At 39.7% G+C, this 23,089-nt stretch overlaps 2 protein-coding genes across 2 annotated transcripts in view; one reads left to right on the top strand and one right to left on the bottom strand.

Moving 5' to 3' along the window:
* The window catches only part of LOC116313089, a 29,683-nt gene extending 15,347 nt beyond the window's left edge, over window positions 1–14,336 (top strand). The window contains exons 21-32 of the mRNA XM_039618754.1: window positions 3,089–3,174; window positions 3,883–4,266; window positions 6,350–6,625; window positions 6,923–7,198; window positions 7,986–8,264; window positions 8,363–8,620; window positions 8,698–8,988; window positions 9,196–9,531; window positions 12,402–12,524; window positions 12,608–12,632; window positions 12,731–12,831; window positions 13,013–14,336. Of these exons, the coding sequence (XP_039474688.1) occupies window positions 3,089–3,174; window positions 3,883–4,266; window positions 6,350–6,625; window positions 6,923–7,198; window positions 7,986–8,264; window positions 8,363–8,620; window positions 8,698–8,988; window positions 9,196–9,531; window positions 12,402–12,524; window positions 12,608–12,632; window positions 12,731–12,831; window positions 13,013–13,161 (2,584 nt within the window). The 3' untranslated portion in view covers window positions 13,162–14,336. The remainder of the gene's footprint in view (window positions 1–3,088; window positions 3,175–3,882; window positions 4,267–6,349; window positions 6,626–6,922; window positions 7,199–7,985; window positions 8,265–8,362; window positions 8,621–8,697; window positions 8,989–9,195; window positions 9,532–12,401; window positions 12,525–12,607; window positions 12,633–12,730; window positions 12,832–13,012) is intronic.
* A 215-nt stretch (window positions 14,337–14,551) lies between these two features.
* chek1 (checkpoint kinase 1) lies at window positions 14,552–22,371 on the bottom strand. Its single transcript, XM_039618213.1, has 14 exons — window positions 22,220–22,371; window positions 21,922–21,987; window positions 20,854–20,968; window positions 20,060–20,168; window positions 19,779–19,843; window positions 19,610–19,679; window positions 19,313–19,501; window positions 17,585–17,689; window positions 17,420–17,503; window positions 17,267–17,351; window positions 17,016–17,184; window positions 16,677–16,808; window positions 16,468–16,569; window positions 14,552–14,955 (listed from the first exon to the last, which is right to left on the bottom strand). Exons 2-14 carry the CDS (start codon window positions 21,984–21,986, stop codon window positions 14,863–14,865), a joined length of 1,383 nt encoding a protein of 460 aa, XP_039474147.1. The 5' UTR covers window position 21,987; window positions 22,220–22,371; the 3' UTR covers window positions 14,552–14,862.
* Window positions 22,372–23,089: the final 718 nt, after the last annotated feature.

The following is a 23,089-nucleotide window of genomic DNA, read 5'->3' as shown; positions in this document are numbered from 1 at the left end:
AGTTCCCCACATCGACTTTTCACTGCAAAGCTCACAGTCGTTTAAAGCATGTTCGATACAGTAAATTAAATGTTATACAGAAAACTCTGACCAGCCTACTGTAGTTTTCATTTATAAAATAGGAGAAATATTTTGTTTTAGCATCTTAGCCACAGGCTTTGAGAAGCCCCTGCAGCTTCTTCATTCACAGTCAGAGGCTTGAATTTGTAACTGGGCCTACATTTCATCTAAAAATGGAGCTAGTGAAAGCTTGTGTTAACCTTCTGTGTGTGTGAGAGTGTGACAGAAAGAGTTAGATGAGGGAAATAGTTTGTTTGGGGGTTTTTTTACCTTAAAATATTACACTGGAAATATCCTGTATACTTACATAAGGATGAACTATTTAGTGTCAGATCCTTTTTTTTCTAATAAGGTGAAATCAATCAATCCACAGTAAAGAAACAAGGTGTGAAATGTGACTGACAGCAACAATACTGTAGTTGGGGCAAAAAAATATATTTTTAAATTCATATATTCAGAATTGATCAAAACTCCAGTGAACCACAGGGTGAGTCCCTCCATCCATCCATCCACTCATCCATCTTCTGCTTATCCAATTCAGTGTCCCCACTCAGGACATAGTGTGGTTCACTGACGAATTAGAAACAACTCCTCCAGTCTGCATGTTGAAGCATCCTTGAGTTTCCCCCAGTGTGTCCATTCAAGTGTGAATGTGTATTTGTGAAAGAAATCCTAGTTTCAGACACTAGAAAATGTCACTTTATAAGGCACATCTCTCATTCAGATCAGTGGACATGTGCATTTTTACACCAATAGCTTCTAATTACCTGAAAATACTGTGATTCATCTTTGGAGTTCTTGTAGATGTTTTCTGCATCAACTGATGTTAGGGTGATTTGGATAGGGTGGCCAGTGCTGGACTCACTGACAGTAGTTTGAAATTTAGGCCAATTTTAGATGATTTCGATGATTTCCCTTAAAGTAAAATGATTGATCTAAAAATAATCTTTTTAACACCTGGTGTCCATTACTGGGAATGGCTGGACAACATGGAGGCAAGAACATCTTGAACGGCTCTATACATAAATCAGCAAAGTGAAATATACAGTAGGTGTCTAGTTTCAGTTGTAACAGCTTTCAAAATGCTGAATTCTGTGTTTAGAGTGCTAAAAAAAGACAAAGCAAACTGATTGGAAGCCACCAGAAATATATAGGTAACAGAAAGATTACAACCAATTAGACACTGTATAATTAGTTTATGAACATGTATGTGCATCAAAATTGAAATTCTTTTTGGGAAAACATGGGCACCTTGTTCTTAGACCAAAGAGAAAAGGAACCATCTTTTTACAGTGCTTATCTTCTTTTCTTTTCTTCTTCTTTTTTTTTTTTTGTTAAAAAAAAGTATTTGTTGTTTGATGTGTGGACATGCTGCAAATCAATTTCCCACTGGGGACAATAAAGTCACTGACCATTGACTCAGCTTAAAAGTCTGCGTCTCTGATGGGATGGTGCCTACGGATTTGGCTGCTGAAAAAGCGCCATCAATGCTGAGAGGTGTATACAGGTTTTAGAGCAACATATGTTCCCATCCAGGTGACATCTTTCTCAGGGAAGGCCTGAATATTTCAATAAAACAATGACAAACCACATACTGCATCTACTGCAGCAACATGTCTTTGTAAGTAGAAACGTCTAGATGTGAAAACATTTGGAGCATCATCAAGCAGCTATATCCACAAAACTCCAGCAGCTGCTCTCCTCAGCTCCCAGGTGTTTACAGACTGTTGTTAGAAGAAGAGGGGATGCTACACAGTGGTAAACATGACACTGTCCCAACTTTTTTTTGTCTATATGCTAAATATAATACAAAAACAAAACAAGCCAACAAATAGAAAAGAGCTCCTAGCCAAATTGATGTAGTGAAAGTCTGCATCTAATTTGAGAAATTATGATTCTGAACGGCACATTTCTGTGCCCGACAACCAGTCAGTCAGTATTAGAGCTAAAATTCAATCTCATCAGTTCTCACCAAAACTATATATAATAATATCAAATAATAATGATATTTGAGGAATTTATTGCTCGGGACTATAGACCCCTTAATTTCCCTCAATAATTCTCATGCTGGGATAAAGCTGATAAAGCTGCATTTTAACATTTGATTAGTTTCCCCTAAATAAGGAAAAGTATGTACCTTACTGTCTGTTTAGTAATCTGCTGTATTCCAGCCTTCTGTTTGTCTGCCAAGTGAGGGAAACTGATCTGCGCCCTGCATTCATTCATGACAAACGTCTCACATTACATACTCATGGCTCCACCAAGCAGTCTATTCTGCTCTTGTATAAATATAAACACGTTGATAATTGTTAAAATTACTGAATAAAAGTGTTTGATGGACAGACTATGCATTCTTGCAGTCCACTGTAAAGTGGAGATTACATTTTTAAATGTTGACATGCAATGAGAGCATGCTGTGAGGAAACACGACGGTGAAATACTGAATACTTTTACTGAATAATTTTAATCCCACTGGTAGAGTTTACTCTGCTCCTTGGATCCTCATAAAACCTTTGAAATCTGAAGCCTTTAATCTCACAAGTCACCCAAGATGACTGCACATTACAAATGCAGTTTAATCGTACTCGGGCTGCATAAATGTTTTTGCAGAGCTCTCCACCTCTCTATTTTTGTCTTGTATATATTTATACATTTACATATATAGAGAGAGAAATTTTATACAATTTTTATATATAGATATAGATATATGTTTATGACATTCTGGAGATCTGAAATTTGTATGAAATTCCTGTGTAGAGGATTGTGGTGTTAAATCCGCAAATGACAGATTCAGCTGCAACTGTGACTGCATTAGTTAATGTGCAGGTGTGTGTGTGTGTGTGTGTGTGTGAAAGGCCAGCCCATCCACTTACGTGTCTTTCTTGTATAATAGATGGTCTCGGTGTCAGTGTGTTATTCTAACCCAGCAGGAGAAAGAAAGGAGGATAGAGGGATAGAGAGAAAGGAAAACACATTAATAATTGAGCCTAAATCAGTTTACTGACCCTCCGTCCCTTCCTACTCTCAGTCGAATGCACTGGAATCTCCAAGAAGACTTGCAGATCAGAGAGTACGAAAGACGCAACCTCAGGCATCTGAAGGAGGGCTATAATGGTCAGTTAGGCTTCACCTTTTGATCTTTTCCACATTTTTTTGGATAAAGAGGTTGTTGGACTCGGGATCATCATGATACCATGGTGGCTCCACTGCTAGGACTGGCCATTCTATATCTAACTACCAGTCTGGTCACTTTGGGGGAAAATGGTAAGAGTTTTCCAGTGTCTGTGGATTCATTTAAACCCCTACTTTTTAAACATCCTTTAAAAGAGCAAATTAAGAGAAGTGAATTCTTCATGATCTGGAATGCTGTTGCAAAAATGTAGGATTTGAACAGTTGCATGTCATTTTCTGAAAGCACATATCAGTATGTAGACTGTGTAAATAATGCAAAATATTCAATATAAAGATTCAAAATTCATCAAGAACATATATTTGGCATTTCTCCAATCAAATTTGGGGTGAGCATCAAATACACTGATGCATCTACAGTTATCTGGTTCTTACTGATCTAAATGATGGGTCACAGGGCACTGTAGATAACAAACAGAAAGGCTATGCTAACAAAAGCTGTTTTAGAACCTGAATGTGGAAATTAAGATAAAGAAATGCCTGGAATCACTTGTAACAATGTTACACTGCCTCTGAGACTCACTGTGTAATCAATCCTGCGACCGAACACCGACGAGGCAAACGACACCAGCGTCTCCTGTTCCTTTACGCCCATATTTGCATGCATATCTTTGTATCCTCTCTCTCCTCCAGCCCTGCAGATCAACCCCAATGGAGAGGTTGTGTACAAGGACACCCAGATGTATGAGGTGGTGTACCAGGACGCCAGTGTGTATGGGGTAGTGGGCAAAGCCGTGATCCTGGAGTGTGGTCCCTCTGTACCTGACATGTACATATGGAGCTTCACCAAGCCTGGTACTGAAGGCATAAAAGCTGTGGTGTATAATGTGGGACGAGGACCGAGGATTCAGAAGCTGGCTGATACGCTGGGACAGCTGACTGTCATCTCAAACAGTGCAGCTATAAGCATTGAGAAGCTGCCTCTGGCTGCACAAGGCTTATTTACCTGCCAGGCTTTCTATGACATAGACAACGAGCCCAAAGTCTACTACTACTACGTGCATCTCATTGTCAGAGGTAAGGCTTTCTGCTGTCACGAATGCTACAAATTTTTAGTCAGTTCACAGCTGAAACAGTGGCGCTGCAAGAGACTGACATTCAGTCTTGTTGCCCAATTTCTCCAACATGGAGAAATTTGTATTATATATTCCAAAATAGGACAGTAGACTTGATGTGTACTTGGGTGTATTATCCTAAATTATTATACAGTGTATCCAAATTACTGTAGTGAGTCATTACTATCCCTGCCGCCATGTGCATTGGAGAGAAAGAGGAAGAGATGGAACACTGCAGAAAAACTGAAAATAAAAATCTGTAGATATTTCTCTCTTTTTTTGTCCTTTATCATCTCAGAAACACTACTGTTCAACATATGTTGCTTTGTCTGTGAGCAAAGCAGACACGGTTATATTACTGATGCGCTAAAGGACACTGTGGTGGTTTAAAAAGCTGCAATTCACTCACTGCAGAGAATTTTATGTAGATAAAAACCACTGGGCTGAATAAATATTGTCCTCAAAGCTCATCTGTTATGGTACTTGTTGGTCTTTTGAACAGAGCATTTTAAAACTTTAAGAAAAAAAAAGCTTCTTTACTTTATTTGGCAAAGACGATTTAGATTATAAAAGTCTAAAACACAATTTCCTATAATCAGGAGATTATAGCTTTGTATTAAGGTTGGCCATAGAGGGACCACAGACTGCATACAAAAGATGGATTCAGGCACTACAGATTATTTCTCACCCTTTTCAAAGGGTGAGCTTGTTTTTTCAAGCCCCCAAAATAGGATTTTTAGGATAAGGGGGTTGAGGCCCAGCTTATGCAAACTAGCTTGTTTGGCAAGTGCCTCCATAAACCGTATTTAGGTTTTGCAGACAGGTGACCACTAACCACACCATTATCTTGTCGGCCATTTTAAATGTTTAACAATTAAGGTTAAAATGCAGGATCACGTGAAGAAGGCCTAAGTCACATAGGCCTTGACCAACTGGCAACTAATGGTCGCAAGGAAAAAAATATTGATTCCCTGACGGATTGTGAGTGGCTGCTGAAAGTTGACAGCAGTTCCTGGGAAAATGATTGCTAAAGTCTCAGTTTCACAGGCTGACCCACTGGCAACCATCTGTCACTAGTGAAAAATGTATAGTCCATTTTTTTCCAATCGGTTGGCAAAACGATTGTGATTTCTTTGGGCACTAGCATCTTGATGGGGCATAGTTTGAATGAAAGTGATGGGTGGTGTCCAGCTATTCTCTGAGCTGTAGTAAAGCTGTGATGAGTGTGACACAAACTAGAAATGAAGACTGTCTAACTACAAAGTAAAAGTTGCACCTTTGAACATGTTGGCTGTAGCTCTGTCGAACAACTTTGATTTTGACCGCAAACCTTCTCCGTTTTTGTAGCTAGTGGATATTTGCAGACAAACACAAAAAACTACAAGCAACTGTGGCACTCTGATAGCAACCAATGCAATCACACAGAGGGTTTTAGTGTAGCACTTTCTTGGCAACCAGATTCAACAAGTGAGAGTCAGCAACCTCCAGGAAACATCGCCAACCAGCCAAGAAATACATTTGACTAGTTCATTATCAAGTCCAATATGGCAGACAGGAACGAACTAATGCTAAAAATTCATTCACTTCAACTGGAACACAGACTCTGGAAAAGCTGTTAGATTAAATACCGAAAAGGAAGCATTATTATTTTTAAAAATGACAGCAGTGAACATGCTAAATGCTAACAGTGGTGAGCTCCTGTTTTGTCATCAAAATTAGCATAGGTAAAGGCAGGACACAGTTAAATCTTCAATCTTCAATCTTAATACTGTCATAAAATAAAGCTACTAATATTATAGAACTTAATACAGCAGGAAGGTTATATGTAAGGAAAAAAAGACTTCATGAAACAGTTTATACAAGTAAAAAATTAGCCATAGCAAACAAATTATATCTAGCCTTTGTAGGGCCCCTTTTTTCTAGCATTGACACTTGTCTCATGTTCAGTCTCCAATGTTGCTGCTCGCGGGAACTTGCAGCTTTGTTCTATTTGTAAAATGATCTTTCCAGTTACTAAACACTGTGTTTCTTTGCCGTTAATGCAGTCCCCATCACTAAGCCTTACCTCTTGCTGAGTGACGTATCTCCAGTGGAAGGATCTACAATGTGGATGCGCTGCAATTTGGAAAATGGGACTGGACCGATCCAGTACGTGTGGCAACATGAAACCCGCAGTGGTAACATCACGATCATCGCACAAGGCGACAGCAGTGTTATCAACGTGACCGACGTCAACCGCAACCACACCGGCTGGTACCGCTGTGTGGCCAGCAACGCAGTTAACAGTGAAAGCTCCAACCGCTTGTGGCTGGACACCATCTGTAAGTTGAGGAAGTTGGATCAATGTGGAGATTTTTGTCAGTATGATATGACTGGTATGACTTTGATATTTTCTGTCTAATTTAAACTTGTCTTTGGCATTTTCTGTGTGAGTAATCAGTAAATTACAGGGACACTCTGCATCATCAGTGTTTGTCACTCTCAGAGAAAATGTCATCTTGTGAAACTAAACTAACTTTGATGAAACATTTTGTTATGAGTCAGCTTTTGTGGACACTTTTTAAATGAAGCAGAAGGTCCATCACATTAAGTTTCACAGCAATGTTTTTTCTCCTCAGTTGGCCCGGACATTCCTCAGATAAACGTGACTCCGTACAGTATAACAGAGCGGGGTTACTCGGCTCTGGAGAGAGAAACTGTTTCTTTGGTGTGTCAGGCCCAGTCCAATCCAGCCAGTCAGTATGTCTGGTACTACAACAACTCGCAGGTCTACAGCGGGCCGCAGTACACCATCACCAAGATCCTCCGCATGCACACTGGCGACTACGCCTGCTTGGCTCAGAATACCTACCTTAACACCCTCTCCAAAAAAACCATCAGCCTGACCGTCTACTGTGAGTGTGACCTCTGATCATGCTATTAACCATCTTACTCCTCTGTCAATCCCTGCACTCTACCCTAACGCCTATTGTTCTCTCTTGTTACTGCAAAGAGTGTAAAAGAGTCAAATGTGATTAAACTGTTCAGATTTGACATTTTCAGTACAATACTATCAACAGCTTAAACATCTTTGATTTTCACCCAGGATCTCTGACCTAGAAACATCTCCCTGATCATTTCACTTTTTCAGTTTCTTTTTCTGAATGTCTTCTGACTCCATTCAGCACATTCATCTGATATACTTATTTCAAAAGCTTAAACACCTTCAAACTCACACACACACACACACACACACACACACACACACACACACACACACACACACACACACACACACACACACACAGCAGATAATGGAAGACTTGCTGACCTGTTCTCCTGTTTGGACCATCTTGGAAGTTGATGGGACTCTCTGGCAGGTATCTCACTGTGATGTCACAATCATGGCAAGCACGTCATTCACTCTCCCTTTTTTGGTTTTGCACACGTCTTGTGTTTTTGCTGTTTGCTAAGATTACATTTTCAGAAGAACTCCACCACCAACAGAAGAAAAAAAACTGCAAAATCATAACAACATATTTCTTCTTCGATAATTTTTGTGTAGTTATTTTAACCAAACATCCTGAACAATGTAGCAATAATCGAAAAAAAAAAAAAAAAAAAGGTTTTCGGGCCCTGATGACATCAGTTAATTCCACTCTGCACATCATTACCTTGTTACCTCTATCATATCCCCCACAGACCCCCCTGATGGCTCCCCGTCCTGTTCTGTGGAGCCGGCTCTGAATCACACCTCTCTGAGGCTGCTGTGCTCCTGGCCTGGTGGATTCCCCTCACCTTCCCTCCACTGGACTGGAGACCTGATACAAGATCAGTCCAACACAGCCCAGCAAACAAGTTCAGCCTCCAGCACTGCCATCATGCTGCCCTCTGGAGGCCTAACTTCTAATAACAGCTTGTTCACTTGCCTGGGCTCCCATGCTGCCCTGAAACAGTCGACACAGTGCAGCACACGCACATGTGAGTGCAGCAATGTCAACAAACAGTAAAAGATAAGTTAGTGACAGTTTTGTGATCATGTATCTGAACATGTTTATATCTCACTTCTCCTCCGTCAGATATTCCCCCTGCAGAGCCACTGTGTTTTGCTTATGTGATTATTGACAAACAGTACTTGATGCTATCCTGCTCGTGGGAGGGAGGGGCCCCGAAAGCCTTGGTGTGGTGGGAGGGCCCCGAAGGTCAGAGCAAAGGTGGGGAACAAACCTCCAACATCCTGATTCTCCGCTATGGCACAGCTCGCAGTGGGAAACCTTACACCTGCCACGCTAAACACCCGCTTCTGGTGGAAACCAAGACCTGCAGACTCACACTGGGTCAGTGCACATTCTCACTGTACAACAAATAGCAGATATAAATTGTTAAATAATAATCTGTACATTGTCACACGTAGAGGCACCAGTGCTGCAGACACAGCGCAGAGTCGTGTCTGTGTACGAGGGGAGCGACGTTCAGCTTACCTGCAGTCTGAGAGCCAACTACCTTCCTGTCAATGAAATCACCTGGTTTAATAATCAGGGTGTCGGTGTCCAAGACACCTCAAAGTACATGCTTCTGAGAACGCCTGCATGGGCCAATCTGACTGTGAGAGACACAGATGAAACTCAAGACAGCGGCGAGTACAGGTGCTCCACTTCCAACGCAGTGGGAGGAACCGAAATCAATATCACTTTAGTCATCAAGAGTAAGAATTATGAATCTATATTTAATTCTAAATTACTTTCTTGCTGAGCGTAAGATCAGAATACTATAACACCTCAGATGTTTGTACATATACTGTCCATAAAGTTACAGTCAGCATGAAAATTGATGAGCTATATAAAATGTTACAAGTGGTCATCACACAGAAGTCATACAGATGGGGATATTTCTGTTTGTGTTATCTCTGTAGAGTACCCCATGCCACCCAATGCAACCCTGGTCAGAGTGATGTACACCAGTCGACAGCGTAATGAGGTGGAGCTGGAGTGGGTGGTGGAGAACCAGGAAGCAGGAGGTTGGACAGGTTTCTTCCTGGAGCACCGATGGATGTCTGAGCGACCACAAAGGAAAGGAAGTGGGAATGAGGAGAAAGTTGGTCCCGTAGTCTGGTACCGTAACATCCTCCAGGATCCAGCTGTCAGGATTTATACAGTGGGGAGCCTGACGCCAACGGTTACCTACCAGTTTCGCATCATACCGGTGAACCACCGCACTGTGGGACATCCTTCTGCTGCACAGACTCCAGGTAAAGGAAATGTGAGACATATGAGACTTTTAGCAAAGAGATGGGCATTTTCGGCTTGTTAAGCTTAAATAAAAAGAGGCAAAATCACAAAGATGATGTAATATAACATGTAATATATAATATGTAATTATATGTAATATAGATGATGCATATATAGATGTAATAATAACTTTACTGTTCTGAAAGGTGTGTTCAGTTTCAAACTTCTCCATTAACATGACATAAAACATGATCAGATTTGAGCTCTAAAAGTAGATAATACCCCAATTAAACAAATGATAAAAAACATATTAGTGATCAGTTCTTTGCTGAGGAAGACGATCCAATCCAAATGTGACTGACAAAGGTATGTGAAACATTGCTTTCTGTACAGACCTAACATTATGCAGAAGTAACTGTAGCTTAAACATCGGTCTGGCATACAAGAAATTGGCTTAAAGTTGGGACTTTGTCTTTACCCGTTAAAAAAAAGAAGAAGCATGAAATCAATTTGTGATCGAACAGGATCCTCATCTTGCTGCAACACCCAACTTTCTCCTGACAGGCGGGAACGAAGTGATCTCTTTTCTCCAAACACGCAATTTACAATTAAAATACAGTTAAACCAAGCATCTATTTTGTTCTGACACAGTGGGCCAAATATTACACCAACAGGACTCCTATGTGCTGTGGACAGAGTTCTTTTTGAACAGCCAAGCACACCATGATTGCTTATTTACTCATGAATGTGAAAGAGGGCTTTATTACACACCTTGCTTTGATGTTCAACCACTTCGATGGAGGATAACAAAGACTTATTAAAAAAGATCTACCTAGGTGGTAGATAATATTTTTGTGTCATTTGCTTAACTGTGTTGTCTTTTTTTACACTCGTGTTAAAATCAGATGATGCTTTGGGTTATTTTTATACAGGAATATAAAAAATTCTTTCAAGCACCATTGCTAATTATGAGATACAATCTTTAATGTTGTGTTATGATTGATGTGTCTAACTATGGTGTTTTTTTTGTTTGTTTTTTGTTATCCACTCAGGTGAAAGACTCAAACAAAAACACATGCAAACAATGACACATACCTCATGCTTACACACCTTTTCCTCACTTCCTTGCTACTTTCTTCTTTTCTGTCCTCCTGATCTTCCCTCGAATTCATCCTGTGTGATAAATGTGCCACTTTGTATTATATTATTGCAGGAAACTGTTCTGAATAAGCCATTTGTTTTATTTAGGTTGCAGAGAAACCTGTGCAGTTATGGTCAGATTTTCATACACTCATCATTGGCATGAATGTAATTTCGGGCTTTCAGCAATTTCTTTGAATTTTTATTTTTATAGGTTTGTATGATTCAATTCAATTCAATTCAATTCAATTTTATTTATATAGCGCCAAATCACAACAAAAGTCGCCTCAAGGCGCTTTATATTGTACAGTAGATCGCACAATAATAAATACAGAGAAAAACCCAACAATCATATGGCCCCGGTGGGAAGGAAAAACTCCCTTTTAACAGGAAGAAACCTCTGGCAGAACCAGGCTCAGGGAGGGGCGGCCATCTGCTGCGACCGGTTGGGGTGAAAGAAGGAAAACAGGATAAAGACATGCTGTGGAAGAGAGACAGAGATTAATAACAGATATGATTCGATGCAGAGAGGTCTAAATTGGTGCAGCATATGTCTTTATTTCATCTTTATGTAATAAAGACATACACTCAGATCTTTTAACAAGTGGTGCTGACGGTTCTACAAGGTCTTTTATCTTAACAGGGCCAAGGTGGATTAACTTCTCATTAGTGACTACAGCTGGTACTTTCTCTTTGCCAACATAAAAAGGAACTTGTTTGAGGGCACTTACTGGATTGACCAATACTCACAACAACAGGAAAGTCCAAGAAATTCAGTGAAGAGATTTGCAGTTCGGAAAGTCTCTTAGAGCCATTTCTAAAACAGATTCTAAGATCACTGGTTCAAACAAGAGTGCATAAGTACAAGTTATTCTGATGTGCCTCCACTTTGCCAAATACGCAAAGAAAACCCAAACAGTCACCCTCGGATCAGAGGAAATTGGTTATGATGTTCAGGAACAACCCAGGAACCAACAAGGCTCAAGCCTCCCATTAACTAGAAACTGCTGGAACACCAGTATTACTGTCCACACTAAAGTGACCACAATGACTAAGAGGTATGTTTGGTGGAGTAAAGGCGAGACTTTCAAAGCTAAGAGCACTGTGCCAGGCGTCAAGCATGGTGGTGGTAGCATTATATTGTGGGGCTGTGTTGCTGCCGATGGCACTGGCACATAAAGTGCATAAAGTGGGTGGAATAATGAAGAAGGAGGACTACCTCCAAATTCTTTATTTTCATCATTAATCAGCAGCTACATCGTTGAAAATGCAGATGAAGCAGGCTAACACAGGCTAATTTCTATTCTCTGTTGATTACAGAAAAAAAAAAGAAAATTGTGTACCCAATCCTTGTTTTTTTTTAGTCATTAAAGATGTATGCTGTACAATCCTTCCACCCTGAAAAAAAGAACAGTTCAAATAAATCATCAAAACCCTTAATTTATCATGAGATTCATGCCCCTGATTAGTAGATGTAAACATCTGACTAGAACTGAAACATGGTAGGATGGTTCAGTGGTTTTCAACCCTTGTATGAATGAATGAATGAATCCACGTTGTTCAGTTCAACAGAGCTCCCTTTAAAGAAGAACCTAAGCAACATTTATTATTACAGGATAATAGTAAAGTAATGTTTTCAAATCATGACATACACTGACCTGGGTTGAGAACCACTCGAGCTCCTGGATGTAGCAGCGGTGTTCTGACAGATTTGAACTTTTTTGCAATCTGTAACTATGATGTGTTGCAGCTGAACCACGCTACAACGTGTACCCTGCTGTGATTGGAGCAGCTATCGGTGGGATGCTCTTTGCAGCTATTCTCACGGTTCTGCTGCTCATGTACATAATCCGCAACCGCAACAACAACCCTCGTGAGTCCACCGCACATGATCACCAATATCCTGCTGATCTGTTTAAAATCACTGTGATGTTAATGTTGTCTTCTTTCCACCAGGACTACATGACTTGTTATTTGGCAGGTGAGTATCTGGATATATGTCTATAAAACCAAGAATTAATGATTTCCTGTTTGCAGTTATTGCTACAGAAATGGCGTTTTATCATTTCCTGCTTCCAGGCAGCACAGCCAGTCAAGGGAAAACATCAACTTCCCAGAAGATGAAGTGGTCAGCAGGTCAGAGGGAGGAATAGAGGAGATTGGTGGATCATCCAGCCTAGGCAAGATGAGCTACCCTAAGTGACCATACACCTATAAACACACATATAGACCCATATAGGATGTTGCTGATGGCCCACATGGAAGTGACGGAAATATCTCTAAGCAGATGTTTCAACCGTCAGCAGGCCTAAAAATCGTAATGCACATCTGTCTTATCTGCTGAACTTTGATGTTTTGCAGGTCCAGTCATGGCTTTACCCCGGGCATCTTCACCCCTCACTTCTTCACCTATGAGTGCCACCCTAACACCCACCAGCCAAGCCCCTCCCCCTGGAGACGATAATGAGCCAGTCAGCGTCACCATCACCGTCAAGGCAACAGGCTCATAGTCATATATCCGACCCATCCAGCTGGAAAAGCACAAAAGTCTTGAGCCATCTCCCATTTCTTCATATTTTGCTTCCAAGGAGACAGCAATACATCTTCAGGCTTTCTGATGGGTTTTTCTTTGGACATTGGCCTCTTTTTCACTCATTTTCAGTCCAGTCCTTGTACCTGAGCATTTTCACATTAATGTTTTTAACACTGATAAGAAAGCTCACTGTTGTGTCACATGTGACATTAAACACAGCAGAGTCAGTTTGAAATCATGTCTTTGGGAACCCTGTTAATATCAGGTTTTCATGAAAACATTATTTGTTCATATTTCTTTGTTTCAATCTGTGAAAAAAATGGACAAAAGAAGTGGCAGGCCTAAAGGTTATTTACAGCAAATGAACAGTATCTGAAAGTCATGTCCATGAACAAATCCAGCAAAGACCTGAAACAGGACCAAGAGATCAGACTTGATCAGAAATGTGTCATCTGAAGCGTGGCTGTCAAAAAGCCATTCTTAAAGAAGGAAAACTGGGAGAATAGACTGAGGTATGCCAAAATACACAAGAACTGGACTGAAAATGTGTGGTAACAGTTCTTATGGAGTCACGAATCCAAATTTGTCATGTTTTACTGAAATTGTCATCAATACATACAGAGGAGGTCAGGAGAGAGGTACAACAGTGAGGGTCTACAGCCATCTGTAAAACACCATGGAAGCTCAGTCGTGGTCTGAGCAGCATTTCAGCCTGTGGTGTCGGAGCTTTTCTAAACCGATGAAATTATGATGAGCAAAGTACTACTGTTTAGATCCAACATGCAACATGATCTATAAAGCATCTCATTGGCAACAACTTTTCAGAAGGACAATGATCCCAAACACACTGCCAGTATAATAAAAGCTTACATAAACAGAAAAAACACACAGTGGAACACTATCAGTCACGAATTGGCTTCCCCAGACCTGTATCTTTATATTATTGAAGCAGTGTGGGATCATGTTGACAGAGATCCGAATAAAACGCAGCCAACATATAAGGAAGAAGTTTGAATGCCCTTCAAGAAGCCTGGAGAACCATTCCTGAAGACTACTTAAAGAAATTACACGAAAGCCTTGAGAGTTCAGGCTGTGTTGGAGAATAAAGGTGGTCATACCAAATATTGACTTGTTAGAATTGGCTTATACTCGATATTTCGATTTATGTTTGCATAGGTTTCAATAAATAACACTTATGTCTGTGTAGATCCTCAGTTATTCTAGGCCGTGGTAGCCTTAAGGTAAGAGTAGCAAGCTAGCACCTAACAAAGTGTAAAGCAATGAGGTGTAACTCCAGTACTGTGTACTTGATTTTCATGGATAACAGCAAAGCAACTGTGAATTTATCAAAATACTCAGCGCACAACTTTGGTCTTTTAATTTATTCAAGACTTTGGACTGTTTAAACATAATCAGAACACATCAGTCTTTAATAGCAGAAACACAAATGACAATGTAGACATACTCTAACACACACACACACACACACACACACACACACACACACACACACACCTATTTACTAAGAAGAGTCAGACTTCACCTCAACTCTAACACAATGATAGAAAAGCAAAAAAACAAAACAGCAGAATACATGAAAAACAGCAACAAAACAAGTAAATATATACACAGGTTTGCCTCTCTACAGTCCACAGTAGAGAGTGTGTAGATCTGCTCACTAGATGGGGACCAAAATCTTTTGAGTGCTGATTATGTCACCGAGCTTGTGTTTGATCTTCACAAAGAGACGCTTGAACTCCAAACCATCACCCTGGAAACACACACAACACACACAACCATCTTGATTTGATGAAAGTGCACTCATACACTGAGGACATTGTACTCTTAGACCTGTTCATTAGGTGACTCAGACCAATGGGTTTCTCTGCTACAGTTCGTCTTTTCAGTAAGCATGTTTTAAACAAACATGAGTGAAACCAACTGACCAAGAAGGATGACTGCATTCCTACATCTATATAGATATACAGACAGAGTTAAGTGTTACAGATATTTTACATGAATATAGGCTACAGTCTAAGCCCTATATGCCCACATCTGTTTACCTATGGGTATCATTAAAAACAGTATTGTTTTACAGACACACAATCCAGAAAATGAATAAACTGGATGAATACTAGAGGTAATATACACTAACAAGTTCCACTCGGTCCAACAATATAAACAGCGTGTCTAAGTGCTCTGATAATAATGATAATAATAATGATAAATACATTTTATTTAAAAGCGCCTTTCAAAACACCCAAGGACACTGTACAGAGGCAAATAAGACAGGCATAAAAACAGGAAATAAACACAATAATAAAAGAAAGTTTAAGAGCATGGAGAAGTTATATAGAGTAGGCTATCTTGAACAGGTGGGTTTTGAGGGTGGACTTAAAAAGAGGGAATGAAGTGATGTTTCTGAGGTCAGAGGGTAGGGAATTCCAAAGTCGAGGAGCAGAGCGACTAAAAGCCCTGCCCCCTATTGTGATAAGATGAAAGGAAGGAACAGAAAGAAAAAGAGGAGGATCTGTACCAAATCAGAACGGTATGATGGGGAGAGAGAATGAATAGCCTTAAATGTACAAAGGAGTATATTAAAATTAATGCGAAGTTTAACCGGGAGCCAGTGAAGCTGCTTCAGGATAGGGATGATGTGGTGGGTAGAGGGAGTCCTAGTAATAATACGGGCAGCAGAGTTCTGGACACGTTGAAGCTTAATGATGGATTTTTGTGTAAGGCCAAATAGGAGTGATTTGCCCTGCTTATCTATGTAGAGGTTTTCAAGTGAGTTTATTGGTTCAGCCAGTTTGAAAAATCCTTATTTATGATACAGACAGCTGAAACCAAAGAGCTACATCTCAGACTCTACAGGACTCAGTTTGACTCATCTGGCCAACAGCTTAAGCTTGGCCAAAACTGGGTCATGCAACAGGACAACGATCCCAAGTACTGCAGCACATTTACAACAGAGGTTTTGCAATGCTCCACTCAAAGTCCAGACCTCAACGTGACTGAATTGCTGTGGTGGGACCTTAAGAGAACTGTGCATAAACAAACCTCAATAAAGTGAAGCAGTACTGTAAAGAAGAGTGGGCCAAAATTCCTCCACAATGATGTGAGACACTGATAAAGTCCTGTAGCTACTGAATCTGAATTTCATTTTTCACAAGACTGCATGGACTGCAAGCTTTAGTGGTTAAGATGTCAGAACGTGCAGAAGGCAGGGGATAAGTCGTGTTAGAAATAATATACAATTCATTTTTAAAATGGTAAAACCTACCTTAGACAGTCTGAAGTCCAGCAGCACTCTCTGATTCATATCCAACAAATGAATTTTAAAGATGAGCTTATTATTGCGTTTGTCAAGCGTGCTCACGGTCACCTAAAATGTGTGTTATAAAAAATAAAATTGTGTTATGATGAGACGCAGAAGGGAAGGCTGTGTTATCAGGAAATATAAAAATCTTGTATATTTGAGTATAGATATACCTGTTTGGTGCTAGTGACTTTGAAACCAAGTGCCAGGCTTTCACAGATGTCTTTCAGGGCAGTTAAGGAGTCATCAGCACTGACCGTAGTGAAGAAACGCGTCATTCTCCGCACTAACCTCTGCCACGGCGACTGTGCACAGAAAGAAGAAATGGGGACATGTTAAATAGTTCACAGCAATAATGCATCAGAGTTTTGTTGATATTCAGATGCCTTTAAATCAAAAGAAACTTTGATAAAAGGTTAAAAAAAAGAACAATCTCTGTCTTCGTGTGCTTCATTGAAAATAAATACACATATAAACATTTATGTAGTGAAAGCACTGAGTATGTGAATTACCTGACTGGCTCCTGGTGTACCTAGTAACTGACTACCCAGTAACATGTGCTCAGGCTTGGTCGGCTGGGAGAAGCTGACCTGACCGTCATTTTGACTAATTAACAACATGGCTTCCCAGCCACCGGCTGCAAAGTCGGGCTGCGAGCTGGAAAACTGCATCCTGTCATCACTACAGAAAGAGAAAGACATTCTTAAGATTATCAGACGCAAAAAGAAACTGAGCTAAAATGAGAAAAGCGCAAAGTTCTGACCTGTTGGCCCGAGATATGAGTGACCCATCAGATCGAAGACTGTTGTTCCCTCCTGAGTGCAGAGAACTTGTTGGCTGCTTCACTCCTACAGAGACAGACAAGTATGAGTACAGTGAACACTGAAGCTACACTAAACCTGTTGCTGGGACTTGCCTTCAGTAAACCAGCGGTCCTTCTGGATGTCTGTGATGGTGATGCGTGCATCTGGACTGGCCAGCAGCAATTTGGATAACAAACCTGAATTTAAAAAAAGTTACACATGAACTAAAGAACAACATGTAAAACATGCAGTAACTAAACTTACAGCCTGCGACTCACTAAGAGGCAGCGGTTGTATTTTCTTCCAAGGAGGTAGATATGTTTTCTTCTGAAGCCAGTCTGCGTACTCCTGACAGCTCTCAGTTGGCTGGTCCCACGGCAACTCTAACAAGGAAGCAACAAAAAGGTTTCCTCACATTAACTGCACAGCCTTCAATGATGCACGACCTCAGGGAAGTAGCGTTTGCATTTTTTCTAATGATGTAAGACGTGCTGTCTGATCTTTCAGAACTATATACAATAAATAAACTGAATATTTAAAAAGACCTCAATCTAAAATAAGCTTGTAGTGTTGTTTTCTTTTACCATTACAGTGATGTGACTGTATTTCAAGATAACCAAATTATAGACACAAGGTGATTCAGTTAAGTTTACAACCAATTCTTAAGCGTATAGACACAGATATCTGTATCTGTATGTGATATAAATATATCTATAAAACTGTAACTTGCCAGCGTCCATCAACCTGACTGATTTCAGCAGCGATGGGGCAAAAAAAGTAAGCAGTGGATAACAGACATGTGATGACAAAGTTTCAAGACAATGTACACAGCTTTCTCCTTAGAAATACTTATGTTAAATTTAGTCATTTTCCCCTTCACGTCCCTCCTGCTGAATGTCACCGCTAAAGTAATGTGCCCTCTCACAGTGCAAAACTCAAGCATCTCAGTCTCTTCCATTGGTTCTAAAAGGCAACTTGAATTTTTACCACAATGTTTGTCATGTTCAACAACAAAAACAAAAAACAAAACATGTTTCTCACCCATGTTTCAAAACACGGGTGAGAAGGAAGACTCTCATGGCCATCGCACTTCTGACCTGGAGTGCTGCCTTCAGACTTTGACACAGAAAACTATTACAGTGGAAGCATCTAGTTAATCACTGGATTGTAGCCAACCTCAGTAGCAGTGCTGATTTGCAATGTGGAGGTTGGGGCAGTTAAACATAGAAGTTAATCTTTACACAAGTTTGACATTCATGGTGAAATCAGAGACGGGTCAGAGCTTTGATGGAACTTACAAAATAAAAAAAAAAGTCCAAACTTAAATCCAGTAAGCTTTTAGATTTTTATGGGCAGAGTAAAAGAACTTAAATGGCACCCTGTACAACAGTGAGAACCATGTGGACCTGTACGTACTCTCAACATCACCAGAAGGGCACAGTCAGGAAATCTGTCAAACGAAACGGATCAACGCTTTAATGTTTGTTTGCTTTTTTAAATATATACACTAACTGTTTATACTTCTATTATAAAAATTCCAGCTGCTATAACCAAAGAATTTCCCATATAAGGGATAAATAAAGTATTTCTTCTTTTATTTCTATTACCATGTGTTCTCCTAGCTTGTTTGTACTTCACTGTTGACTTAAAATAAGATGATATTCAGGTAAACAGGTCAGGCTCTAAAGATTGGAAACTGAATCTGATCGACTGTAAAGTTCAGACAAGAAAAAAGAAGATGGAGACAAAGACTGAGGATGGTCCTGTCCGACATCAGGCAGAAATATCACAGCAAGTTACAAGACAGTAAAAAATGATGAATTTTAATTTAGTAAAATCAGTAATTCAATCAAATGCAAATTCACAAAGCACAACAACCACTTGCAGCTTTGACACTGGCCTCTGCTGACCTAACAGCTTTGTGATATGTCAACTTCTCGTTGCCAATGCTGTCATATGGTATTGGACTACAGATGTGTGTATGATCTTCAAATTTTGGATCTTACCACCAGCCAGCATGGCAGTGAGGACTATGCCACAAGCCCAGATATCTGCAGGCTGAGCTCTGTACTCTGTTTGGCTCAGAAGCTCCGGAGCCACGTAGGGAAGAGTCCCACACAATCGATTCAGAAGGCGCTCTCGGCCTTTAAAGCGAAACATGGTTGCCAGGCCAAAATCTGTCAGCTTCAGGTTATCTGAAGGTAAAAAAAGATACAAAAAAAAAATTACAAAAAATCAACCCCAGAGGGCGGTGGTTATAAGAAATAAAAGAGAAACCTTTGATAAAGATTGCATTTCCTCACCTTTGTCATCCAGCAAAATGTTCTCTGGCTTTATGTCTCTATGTGTGATGCCAAAATCATGGAGGTACTCCTAGAAAAGGTCAAATTAAAAAAAAAAAAACTTAAAAAGAGAATAACAGCAGGAAAATATGGAGGAAGTCACATCAACACAAAGATGTTCTTCACTCACCACAGCTGCTATTAGCTGCTGGAAAAATTTATGGGCATCCTTTTCAGCCATCCCTACATCGGGCTCTAAAGAGAGGGTAAAAGAAGAAAGAGAGTAAGACTGAAATCAAATATTTGCAATGAATAATTACTGGACTCCAGACGCATTTCAGCTAAGTTGAACTCATTTATTCATGGTAATCATTTCTGAGTCAGGAAAGTTACAGTTGGAAGAATAAATCAGCAAACAAAAGGTTTTTCTTGTATGACAGTTTCCTCGTCAAATGTGTGTTTGCGGCTCACCGATTCGGTCAAACAGCTCTCCCCCAGTGCAGTACTCCAGGAAGAGGTACACAGTCGGTCCTTCCTTCCGATGGCCAAAGAAGCGTACAATGTTGGTGTGTTTGAGCATCTATGAGTTAAGTGCACACACAAAGATCCTCAAAACAGTGCTCTCAGCTATCATTCTACTTAGCTAAGAGCTTAACGCTTTTAATGTCTCAGCCAGTTTATCTTTATGAATCTAACCAACATTAATAACAAATGCCAGTTCTTTATATTTTAGCCAGTATGAAGTAAGACTTCAGACATGTTTGCTTTCAGTTTGCCTCTTCGGTGTCTGTATGTGTGTGTGTGTGTGTTGGATCTTCTGTAATCATGTCACATCATTTTAGGTGAGCCAAAACAAGCAGACACATCTGTACATCTGTATTCTTATCTGCATATTTGCTTTCAGCTTGCCTGGAATAGCATTAGCTTTACCCAACTTTTCCCAACAAATGACACCCTCGAGCTGGGGGCTACCAACGTCCCCAGATTAGCTGAGGCTAGAGTTGGTTTTCACAACAGTAACAGTTTTTATCCAATTCTCCCAGTCTGGGACTGGCATAAACAGGCTGTGGTTTTTTACTGATGCAAGGAAAAGAAAAATGAGATCATACAAAGCTGTGATTCAGTTAATTAACAATTTATTTCATACAGCTGTTTACTGTATTAATATATGGATTTAAGAACAGCTGGACTTGTTTTACAACACACCACTGGTGAGCTGCTGCTTTCATTCATACTAACTGTGCAGGTGAAGGTGATGGATGTACCTTGTGGATGCAGACCTCCTTCTTGACATTTTCAGCACACTCTTTTGCCTGCGAGGTATCGATGACCTTCACTGCTACCGCCTCTTCGGTCTGCCTGTTCACCAGCAGCCTCACTCTGAGACCAAGAACACAAAGAGGACAAACCGGTTAGATCATAAAGAGAAAAGAGAGCACGGAGGTGAAGAGAAGTGAGAGGAAGTCTGAGTGGAAGTCATCAGGATGCACAAAGAGCTAAAGTCTTCCTAAAGTGTTTCTAGAGATAATTTTCAAGTACTTTAAACTTTATTAAACTTTTCAATAAAATCAGAAGGTCAGGTGTTAAATTCTGTCTGTTTTAGTTGTTTTTATTTCATATATTTTTTCCCCTTCTATATTTTACTGCATCACTGTTGTGCATTTTTTTTTATTTTAGTGGCATTTTGGATTGTTAAGCACTTACTGCAGCATGCACTGTTGGAAATGTGCTATATAAATAAACTTGACTTTGACCTCTAGAAAACAAGAAAAAACAAACAAACAAACAAACAAACAAAGATATTTAAGATCATTTTAAACCCACTTAAAGAGTCAATCTAAAGTTAAAAGGTTCTTTTTGTGCAGTAGTTTTTTTCTATAACAACACTTTGAGCATTGGTATCTCTAGACACCTCATAATGCCATAATTTAAGAATGATAGAAGCAGTCATTGCTACCCTGACTGACTGTTTGTTTTGTTTTCTAACAATTCCATGGCAAAAACCATGGAATTGTTATTGTAAAAATGGTTAAACTTTCAAGTCTCATAACACTACATTAAACATGTTTTAGCATATATATGGTCTCATTTTTACCTACATTTTGATACCTGGTTCATCTTCCTTTTTTTCAAGGCTAACTGTGACTGTGATGGAGTCAGGTGTCTCCTGTGAGTGATGTTTTTGGAGTATCAGATGAACATTTATAGCGCATACACATGCATGTCATGATCCCATGAAACAAGGAAAGAAAAATCCTTGTGCGATGGCTGGAAAAGGACGGCTATTAAAGGCGATAAGCTAATGATAAATAATGATAAGGAAGCTTTCATACTCTCCGTAGGCTCCTTCTCCCAGAGTCTGAACAACGTCCCAGTCCTGCACAAAAGGCACCGCCATGCTAGAGACAGAAACACACGCATTCATCACTTTCGCTTTCTAATATTTACTTATGTATTCGTTATTTTCATAACATTGGTCATATTTCTTCTAACAAGTGTCTGTTAAGCATTTACCAGTTTACAAAACTGTTAACGTTGACAGCACTTTGACAGAGTGCTGTCAAATGTCATGATGCTCAAAAGAAAACCGCTAAGAAAACTAAAATACGAAAATATGAGAAAATAACCTACCTGCTCAGCCTTTTCACACAGCAGCGACTGCCACATGTAGCTATCCTTAAAACTCAGACGCACGTCTTCATCCTGCTGCACTGACTTCTGAAGATTTTTCACAAATTTGGCGCGTTGTTGTCTCATTGGCGATAACTTCCGCTCGGACGTCATTTCCTCCTTGTCTTCTTCTACGCCTCTCTTCTTCTTCTTCTTCTTCTGAGTTTAGCGGGTCAGACGCATATTGCTGCCACCTACTGTTCATTATTATCCAAGTCTTATTCGGATTAAACATGGCAGATTTACAATTCATTATTCAACATTATTTAAAGCCTGAATAATTGTCACAAAATTCTATTTTTTTTTTAATGGAGAGTTCATTGAACCAGCTGACAAATTTGTTTATAAAGTTCTTTAGATATTTTCCCCCTTATACTAGTTATAATTTGTATCATACTTGCTACATCTGGCCTTAAAAAAAAAAAACAATCTTAAAAAAGTATTGCAAAATTTATTTATGCTTTAAAATGGGAAAAAAAATCACACTGATGATGTAGAAGTCTCAAAAACTCACAAAAAACTGCATGTATTAAATACAATACACTAGGCGTGAAAGGGTTAAACATCCATCCATTCTCTTCTGTTTATTCTTATTAGGGTCTCACGGGCTTGGAGCCTATAAAGTTAAACAAGTTGTATGTTTTCTTTTATTTTCTATTGTGAATAAGATATGGGTTTGTGAGATATGCCAGTCATTGCATTCTGTCTTCAGCGCTTTGGACAGCTTCACAATTCTTTTTGAATTGGTTTTGTAATGAGCTGAAAAACATTTTAAATCTTTCTTTGAACTTACTGATGCAGGTGTTTCATGGTAATCATTGCCACTTTGCT

The sequence above is a fragment of the Oreochromis aureus genome, linkage group 10 (genome assembly GCF_013358895.1).
Source record: "Oreochromis aureus strain Israel breed Guangdong linkage group 10, ZZ_aureus, whole genome shotgun sequence".
Taxonomy (NCBI): domain Eukaryota; kingdom Metazoa; phylum Chordata; class Actinopteri; order Cichliformes; family Cichlidae; genus Oreochromis; species Oreochromis aureus.
Note: the sequence above shows the minus strand (reverse complement) of the source record. Positions and strands in the feature narration are given on the sequence as shown.

Excerpts from the sequence above, each read along its gene's own strand:
- chek1 (XM_039618213.1), bottom strand. The coding sequence starts at position 21,986 with ATGGCGGTGCCTTTTGTGCAGGACTGGGACGTTGTTCAGACTCTGGGA. Across the intron at positions 20,969-21,921 it reads GGAGAAGGAGCCTACGGAGA|AGTGAGGCTGCTGGTGAACA; the intron begins GTATGAAAGCTT and ends TCTTGGTCTCAG. Across the intron at positions 19,844-20,059 it reads AGAGCTGTTTGACCGAATCG|AGCCCGATGTAGGGATGGCT; the intron begins GTGAGCCGCAAA and ends CCCTCTCTTTAG.